Genomic DNA, 9,606 nt, shown 5'->3' with positions numbered 1-9,606 from the left:
TTTATAACATGAACTAGTGATCACCACAATAAGAACAAGACATGTAAACCAAAATAATCCCCTAAACTAGCTCTTACATTTAGGATAAGAGAAGTACATATAGTTTTTTGTACCTTAAACCAGAGGGCTTCGTATTGCATTTGCATGACAGGTCCATGAATTTGACGAGGCATGTGATGGAGAAGAAAGGATGCCATGTGCAGTACATTATTTCCGTTGATGTCCACAGCCTCTACGAGTGAATGCCAAAGAGGGTGATTCATCAATGACTTAAAAACATGGGTTTGTCTTTTTCGGACAGCCAAAAGGATTATGTTTCTTTTATTTGGCTCAGTTTTGTCATAAATAGCCACTGCATAAACTTCAAGGATTCTCTTCACCTCTTCTGTCACTCCATTCTTTGTTGCCACTAACAACGCTGTCCATTTTCTGTCCTTCTCTAAGGCCGCTCCTGCCAATCAAATACAAATGGTTCATGTATATTCTTAATCAATAGGATAAGTTCAATAATTGCCTTTTATCATTGGTTTATAAAATTATATTTTACCTTGCTGGTTCTGTTCCCCAAGACTCTCATCTTGGCTGTAATCATACTCACAAGTTCGTTGCAGGAGTTCCTCCATGATCTGCCCACTCCATACATGTTTCTCTTTCATTCTCCTTATTAAACCTTTAATTTCCAGATGTGAACCCAAAAGAAATTAGAGTCGTTAATACAGTATTAGTCAGCCAAGTGATTGTATTAACCATTCATTTGATTCCTTCAAAAAATAAAGCATCGACCTTGACTATGGTGGCCTATTGTTGGATCATCATCAGCTTTCAACCAGACAGAATTTCCAACCTCCAGAACGTGGCCCTCCACGTTAGCCTCAATTCTCAGCTTTTCTACACGAATGTCTTTACATAAAGAAAGCCTTCACTTCAGTTCTTTTCATTAAAAACACAAGTGGAAATAAAAATGAACAACACAAAATCACGAGCTAGAGAATTAATTTACGAATGTTGAGAAACTTAGTTAAATTAATTATTTACGTCTTTAAAATATCTTTAGTATGCATTAGAATAATGAAAAAAATTTTACATGTGCAATTATCATTAGGATTATTTTAGCAAAAAAATAATAATAATATAAATTAGGATCTTATATTTAGGATCAAATTGAATTTTTAACTGGCTTTTATATTTAGGACCGAAGGTACATAACATAATATACATATATTGTGATTGAGAGCAAATGATACTCACAACGGTAACGAAGTTTGTCCCACAAGGACATGGGAGTACCGCTTTCGAAAGCAGAAGGAATGGAGGCAAGGACATGAAGAGGCGTAACTCCAGCATTATTCCTAACACTGGCAATATTCTGGTCTTGATACAGATGAATGATCTCAAGTGCAAGATCTGTCCCAGATCATGCATGAATCATTAATGTATATGCCTAGTTTTGTTCTCTGTAATTAAGCTGAAATAATGGGATTATTAGACTTAAAACTCACATACCAAAGTAATGTCTTTGAATTGTGCAGTGAAGTATAGTGTCTCCATTAGCTCTTTTCCACGATGGACGCCGTAATAATTCTGTGCTGGTGTTCTGCATCTTCCTGCAAACTGAATGAAGATAGAGAAAGGTACGTTTACGGCCATTGAGAGCGGCCAAGAACAGAGGCGTCTCACCTAGCTTGTTAGGTTTACTAGCCAAGGTTTCATGGACCTGCAATATTCGCTTACATATAGAGGGACAGCCTCGTGTGGCAGCATAATGCAGAGGAGTATCTTGTTGGTCATTCGTAGCTTCCAAGTTTTTGATGGCAACTTGGAGGCTGTTAACGTGGGTGTGTTCAATCTCATGAACGAGGTTTACAACCCTGTCTTCTGGTGCTCCCAGACTGATCGCCACGTGCAGTGCAGTGTCTTCCGATTTGGTGATCTTCATATCCTGAATCTGTGGATGACTTCTGTATAACTCTGCAACTTCATCCCATTTTTGTGCCAACACTGCTTTGCACAGCTCTTGCCTCCTTTCCTCCATTTCTGGATTTCTCTTCTCTTATGTCTAGCCACACACATATATATATATATATATATATGTGTGTGTGTGTGTGTGAGCATGTGGGTGCTCGTGCTTCGAGGTTTCCTTTCATATTACTATATATAGACGTGATTCATTTCTTCTTTGATTTGAGCTTTCAAATGACTTTTCCTTTTGGAAGGGGAAACAAGGTTTGCATTTATACTTTGCTTCGTTGTCACTATCCTTTTGCCCCGTAGGTGACAATTACATAACAATAATATGGTTGGTCTTAATTCCTTTATAATTAATTAAATATAATACTCATCTGATTCTTAACATAGGACCCAATTGTTGAGTTGGTTTTGGTCCTAAATATAAGACCCATTTCTCATATTTATCAATTTGCTCTAAATTATCCCTATAGATACTCCCTCAACCATCATAATCAAGTAAAAGAAAGATATGAGGTATTAAGAAAGATGATTATGGTGTTTTAGGAAAAATGTCACATTTTTTATCATTAACTAACTTACCTAATTTTTTTAATCTAATCAAATTAATTAAATAGATCTTATATTAAGAATCGGAGGGGTATAACATACATAGTTCAAGTGGGAATTTTAATTTTACACAAGAAAACGACAAGCAACAAACAACAATAACGTATACTACTTGTTATTCTAATTATAAAATCTTATTTATAGATTATAAACGATATCTTATAATTACGATAGGAGATAATATTAAATTAGTAAAAAGAAAATTTAAATAACTAAAAATTATACTACTTTGTCTTCTATTTTTTTTCCAAAATATCCTTGTTTATTGTAAGGGTTCTCACTGAGGAATAGTTCCAAGTGTCCAATGTAAATAATTGAAGAGGATAATTTAGGGACATTAACATGTATTTGTGACAAACATCAACTTAACTAATTTTTTTAAACTTTTTTTAAATTAGTTAACTACACCTTATAATATTTCAATATCTCAGAATAGGAACCCAAATTTGATTACGGTAAGAAACTTTCTTATTTTGATAAGGAAATTATATTTATAATTAAGTCCAAGTAAAAATTAACTAAAGATAAAACAGTTGCAATTTGTTTGTCTTATTACATCAAATCCGCAAAATCTCACTAAAGAAAAAAAATCCAAAAAAAATATTGTTAAATTTCAAAATGACAAATCAGGAATTACTAACAAAATGTGTTGTTATTTGCTTTTTGAAAGCAGTCATTTTCTTTACAAATATAGTAACTAATATTGATTTGAAATTTTAAAATTTAACAGTTTTTTTGGATCTTCTCAAAAAAAGAAAAGGCTACCTTGACATTTATCAGGCAGGCAGAGCATATGCTATTATCAAAATACTACATTCGGTCTTAATTATAAGATCTAGTTTATAATCTACAAATAAGGTCTTATAATTAGGGTCGGAGATAGTATTAATTAATCTTGATTTGAGATCTCACCTAATTTTTTTTCTTTTTACGAAAAATAAGCATCGCTTTATTCCCCTATATTTTATTCTCATGTCTCATATCTTTTTTTAGTTTTGTTTTTGGCCAACCTCATATCACTATTTTCTAACTCCTTTTCTTTTATCAGAGTGTTTTAACTCTTGAGTTTTATCTAGATTTATGGAGCAGAAAACCAGATACCATCCATGGCATTCGGACCAAAAAAGGAAATCTGCTTGCGGTGGAGGGGCAACTCAGTAATTGCACATTTGCTTTCCATGGCCCCTAGAGAAAGCCAGCTCCGCGGAGCCGCTGAAAAAAACAAACAAGACGCTGCTTTTCTCCCTTTCTCCATTGCCCATCGTTTCATACTCTCTTTCCTTGAAAGCTTTAGGGTTAATATCTTGTAAATTCTTCTCTGTTTCGGGCTCTTTCTTCATTGTTTGTTACAAACTCCCATCTTTGTAGACATTATTATGTAAATACACTAGTTCAGTTCCTCCTCCTTTACTATAAATTCCAATCGGATTTTGATTTTGAATCTTTGAATTCCCTCAGTTTCCTCTCTGTGCAGACAGACAAGTTGGATACTTTTCTTCTGGTTGTGTCACTTTTCTGAAACTCGGTATCGGTGAATAGTAACTAGGTCGGTGAAAAAGGGAAAACTGATTGGGGTATCTGAAAATCATTGGGCTGTCTAGAAATTGCTTCCTGGTTTCTGAAAGAGCTTGTAAATAATTAGGTTATTCTGCAGAATTGGTTGGGGTTATTCGAGTATATCTGAAAAAAATTTCTTATTCCTTGAGCTGGGAATCTCTAATCCAACTGTAGAAGAAGCAGACGCTGCAAGTTATCGAGCATGGCGGTTTCGACTATAGCTTTATACGGCAGCGCTCCAAGCAGTGTTTGTTCGACACCGCACTCCTGCCAGATCAATGGGCATGCGTCTGACATAGAATTGGGGTCTCGATCTTCTTCGTCGTCTTCGAATACGGCATCCACGTCTCAGAAGTCATTAATGGGTGGCCTTTCCTGGTTCTTCTCTTCACCGACGGTTAAGCATGCCCCGTTATCGAGCTTATCTGGCGGAGGAGAAGAACTGGGCACTTTGAGGCACGACCGAGTGGAAATTGAGCAGCTCCTTTTCATATTCTCCGAGTAAGTTTGCTGGTTCTTCTTGGAAAAGAGACCCGAGTCCAGTTTCGGTCTTCCAAGGGCCAATTTCTTGTAGAAGTAGCGATATCATCGGGAATATGAGTTACCAGACCTCAATTCGAGGTGGGACATCTAAAATGTTCGATGGGTTTGTGAGAAATGCAGTAGGAACCTGCTTAGATCATGATTCGCCAAGTGTTGAGCTTTCTCGTGGTGGCTTAGATTTGGCTTCATCTACGTTAGAGGATGAATTGACCTTCAATTTTGAAGATGTTTTTGTGGGGGATAGATCTGAGCCATACGCTAAAGAGTTGCTACGGGATGCCCAATTGAGGCACAAAATCTTTTGTGAAGACGTCGTAATTAAGGCTTTTTATGAAGCCGAGCAAGCCCATAGAGGGGAGGTAAATGGGAATTTTGATACTTCAAAGATACTATGTTTCATGGTCTTAATGATGTGAGTTTAACTGTTTGAATCCTTTTCTGTAGATGCGTGGTGATCCATATTTGCACCATTGTGTGGAAACAGCAGTTCTTCTTGCTTTGATTGGTGCCGATCCAGAGTTGTTGCTGCAGGGCTTCTGCACGACACCCTTGATGATTCCTTTGTGACATACGATTATTTATTGAGGACGTTTAGTACTGGAGTTGCCGATTTAGTTTAAGGGTGAGGAAAATGTCTACTGATTCTTATCCATAACATTAGATGTACTGCAATTATGCATTTTTAATCCGTATGTTCTAAATTAGCACTTAGATTAACCTCTCCTTTGTACTCGATGTCAAGTTTATTGCAGTATTAATACTTCTATGCATTTATGGATTGTGTAGGTTGATAGGTAGAATTTGGTCAAATTTAATATAGATGGGCCTTAATGAAGATTGAGCTAGGCTTTTCCCCCCTAGGTTGGTTCAGTTGGTATAGATTCCTTTATTTAAACGACATAAGGTGTCCAAAGTAGCTAGGATTCAGCTTAATTGGAGTACACGGCAGGATTCAAGCGCTTACTTACTGATTCTATATGGTTGTAGTAGCAATAGAACCTTCTATATGTTTAGGGATGAATTTCTTTTTCTTTCTTTCTAGCACATAGGGATTTTTATAATGCTTTTGTTATCTAATGTGCTGACTTTATTTGAATTGTGATTTTGCGGCTTGAAATTTGGAATTTATACCCCAAAATGTCTTAGTTAGAACTTTTGGATTTGTGATGGTTTTACCCTTTGAAGATCCTCACTAATCTTTATGGCATTTCATCAGGTTTCTAATTTGAGCCACTTAAGCAAGCTTGCACGGGATAATGATACTGCTAGCAAATCAGCTGAGGCAGACCGGCTGCATGCTGTGTTCCTTGCCATGGCTGATGCAAGAGCTGTCCTTATTAAATTGGCAGATCGGTTGCATAATATGATGACACTAGACGCATTGCCATTAGAAAAGCAACAAAGGTTTGCAAAAGAGACCTTGGAGATTTTTGCACCTTTGGCTAATCGCTTGGGAATATCCAGTTGGAAGGAACAGTTAGGAAATTTGTGTTTTAAGTACCTCAACCCAGACCAGTACAAGGAGCTGTCATCAAAGCTGGTGGAGTCAATTGATGATGTATTGAAGACAAACAACATGGAGATAATGGAGACAAACAAGGAGAAAAAGCCAACAAGAAGCTTCAAGGGCAAAGCTCGACGATAATGCCTGTACTGATCACTTCGTGAGGAGTAAATGGCAAGGAAGGCAGCCAAAGGAGTGATGGAGAAGCAAAAGGAAACAAGTGCAGTTATAGCAAACAATTGAAATGCGGTGTTGGTAGATCCTACAATTGGTTTGCCCTTTTGGCTGTCATAACTAGGGGTAGAAATAGGTCAGACGGCCTGTGACCTGGCCTGGCTTGGTCTGGCCTATTTAACTATCAGAGCAGGCTCAAGCTTGTAAAAGAGCCAGTTTACCTTATCAGGCCTGAGCCTGTTAGGCCTGTTAGGCGGCCTGAGCCTGTTATTATTTTTTTTTGAGGTTAAAATTGTAAATTCACATGTGTTAGAAATTTAACCTAAGTCACTACTCCCATTTCTTATTTGGCTCTGCAATTCCCTTCTTCCCTTCCTGCCTTCTCTAGTTGGTGCTCGGCAAACAGCAAACGACAAAACTCAGAAGGTAGTCAGCGGCAGCACTCACAGCGGCACATTTAGGTACCCATTAGCTAGTCGCACATGCTTTCCTTCTTCCCTTCTTCTTCCATTTTGTTCTTCGCTTGATTGCATCTGCAATAGGTGGATTCAAGTTGACGCTCTGCTACCTCTGCATTTTTTATCCGTCATATATATATATATATATATATATATCTAGTCAAGCTCTACCTATTGATTCTTTCATTTCTGGATTGAGAATACTGAATGTTGTAGTCTGATTGTTGGTTCTAATTTGCCGACACCGTGCAAAGACCAAGTGTTGTAGCCCTCATTTGTTCACAGATTTGTCTCCTGAAGCTCTCACATTCAGAAGTATGCGTTTATGTGTATACAAGTTAAATTTGAGTCAAAATAATTTGTGCTGGTAGTTTAACCCTCAACTGCCTCAAAACTCAATTCTTTCTGTAGATACTATCTTTCTGTTGTACTGCAGGTCATTTAACTACAAGTCATGATTCAGATATGAACTTTTGCAGTTTTCGAGTTCATGTCATATATTTTCATGGATATGCTTGTATTCTGTGTTAGAAGGCTATTCCAAAATTGAACGAATAATGATGAGATTTGCGTTAACAACCTTGAAAATTTATCATTGAAACAGTGAACCGTATCCTTATACCTTTTGCAACTCTGAAGTGGCGCAAGTTATTTTCATGTGTTAGTTTTTCAATAGATGCTCTTGTCTGTTCTATATGCCATTATAATTTTTTTTATCTGATTTTGATAAAAGTTACTCCTCCGAATCTTGCTGAACATTGGGATCAAAAGGGTCTCCAATTACCCAAGCTTTGAATATTCAGTATATTAATTATGGTTTGAAAAAGAAATTAAAGTTACAAATTTTGAATTCTAAAAATAATACCATTTCTTATATTTATTAGTTATTAAATTTTGTTATGATCAAATATATATTTGCTTTCTTCTTCTCAGGTGTTTGAACAAGAAGAAGAAATTGTGTTGAAGATTTAATGCTTTGTTATTTGATGATTTGTTGTAATTGTATCAATTTGATTATTTCATATTTTTTTGTTTGTATTTTGGATGATTTGGATTAAGTTATTGTAATTTTGAATTGACTTATATATGTTTACAATTTATTAAAAATACAGGTTTTTTAACAGACCATAAGCCAGGTCAAGCCAGACCTAATTACAGGTCAGGTTTAACTAATAAAAAGCCTGTCACAGGTCACAGGCCAGGCTCAGGCTAACAGGTCTCATCACAGGCCTGATCTGGTCTGTTTCTACCCCTAGGCATGACCCCCTCGGATTTGGAAGCAAGTCGCAAACGTAACACTTGGAAATAAGCGTGGTGGCAACCATGTAATTCCCACACATTTTATCCACCCAGATTTCACTTACTTTCAACATCCGACCGTGTTCCTTCTCGAAGATCATCCTTGGAGTCTCGCCCTCACAGTTTGGTTCGTTCACGAAGTAAGGGGGCATAAATCCCTGCACATACTGTGAATGAATAATGTTAATAATATATTATTTCTGTTCTTTAATATAAGAACTAGTTGATTAATTTGAGTAGATTAAGAAAACTTGTTAAGTTAATTATTTGTAATAAATAGGTGTTGTTTTTCTTAAAATATCATTGCTAATAAAATGTATTGACTAGAATTACCATTATTATAAATATTACTTTAGAAAAAAAAAAGATAATTATGAGAGAGAAAGTGAATTATGGTCTTATATTTAGAATCAAAATAAAAATCAAACGAGCTCTTATATTATCAGAGGTAGTATACGAGATATATATATATATATAGTTGCAATTTAATAATATGTTAGAGGTGACTCGCCCTTCTCATTGGCAAGGACTGAAATGCCTCGGCAACGTTGAATAAAAATTACTCCTCCGGTCCTAATTATAAGACCCAATTGATTTATTTGAGGAGATTAAGGAAGTAAGTTAAGTTAGTTATTTATAATAAATAAGTGTTGTCATTCCTAAAATATCCTTGCTAATTAAGTATATTGGCTAAAACTATCATTATTAGAAGGATTATCTTGGAAAAAAATGCATAAATATAAGAGACAAAATGGATTGGGTCTTATAATTAGGACCAAATAAAAAGTCAAATTGGGTCTTATAATAAGGACCGGAGGAGTAGCTAGCTAGTAGCCCTTATTTGATTAGATAGCTAGTTACTGCATTGGTGTCCGTACCGAAGTATTCTCTCCTAATAGTGCAATGAAGGATAGTGTCACTGTTGTTCCTTCTCCAATACAGTGGGCTATCTTCACCGGCAGCACGGTGGAGAACGAGGAAGGCCTGTCGGTGATCCTGAAGAGCATGCAGCCAAGAAGAGAGGAGTCTCTCCGTTGTTATTACGCAACCCAATCTGCAGGGTTCAATATATTAATATTACAGTTGAGATTAATTCCCTTCAAGTAATGAAGTTGCACAAAGAAAGACAACATTCTTATTATTACCAGTGATTTTTGGAACATTGTGATGATGGCAACACAGATGAGGAAAGAGCCACGAGAGGCTGCGCAGTGAAGAGGAGTATTGCCTGTGTCATTTTTCAGTGACAGAATGTCTAGGGCTTCGTCATCTCCCCGCTGCTGGGATTTGATTGCATCGATCAATAGTTTGACAGTAGTAGTGTCCTCTGTCTCAATGGCGGCGTGCAATGCCGTGTCTCCCCACCTGTTGATCCTGCTCTTCTGAACCTCTGGATCATTATAAATCTCCACCACATGATTCCATTTTCGATTCTTCACCGCAAAACACAGTTCCATTCCCTTGCTCATCATCAAATTGAGCGCTTCCATTTCGGAA

The 9,606-nt window shown here is 36.6% G+C and overlaps 1 protein-coding gene and 1 pseudogene across 1 annotated transcript; one reads left to right on the top strand and one right to left on the bottom strand.

Annotated features, from left to right (window-relative positions):
* Window positions 1-113: 113 nt before the first annotated feature.
* On the bottom strand, window positions 114-2,032 carry LOC114746131 (uncharacterized; the record flags this gene model as incomplete). The annotated part of the gene is made up of 5 exons (XM_028934317.1): window positions 1,504-2,032; window positions 1,288-1,404; window positions 784-888; window positions 548-670; window positions 114-451 (listed from the first exon to the last, which is right to left on the bottom strand). Coding segments are annotated over exons 1-5 (1,212 nt in total), but the record flags the coding sequence as incomplete, so codon positions are not given.
* Window positions 2,033-4,200: 2,168 nt separating this feature from the next.
* LOC114746129 (probable GTP diphosphokinase RSH3, chloroplastic) lies at window positions 4,201-6,319 on the top strand (annotated as a pseudogene).
* The last annotated feature ends 3,287 nt before the right edge of the window (window positions 6,320-9,606 follow it).

This window comes from Neltuma alba, unplaced genomic scaffold, assembly GCF_004799145.2.
Source record: "Neltuma alba isolate B1F8T4 unplaced genomic scaffold, ASM479914v2 tig00004909_pilon, whole genome shotgun sequence".
NCBI lineage: Eukaryota > Viridiplantae > Streptophyta > Magnoliopsida > Fabales > Fabaceae > Neltuma > Neltuma alba.
The sequence above is the reverse complement of the archived record's forward strand: the minus strand, read 5'-3'. Positions and strand labels throughout refer to the sequence as shown.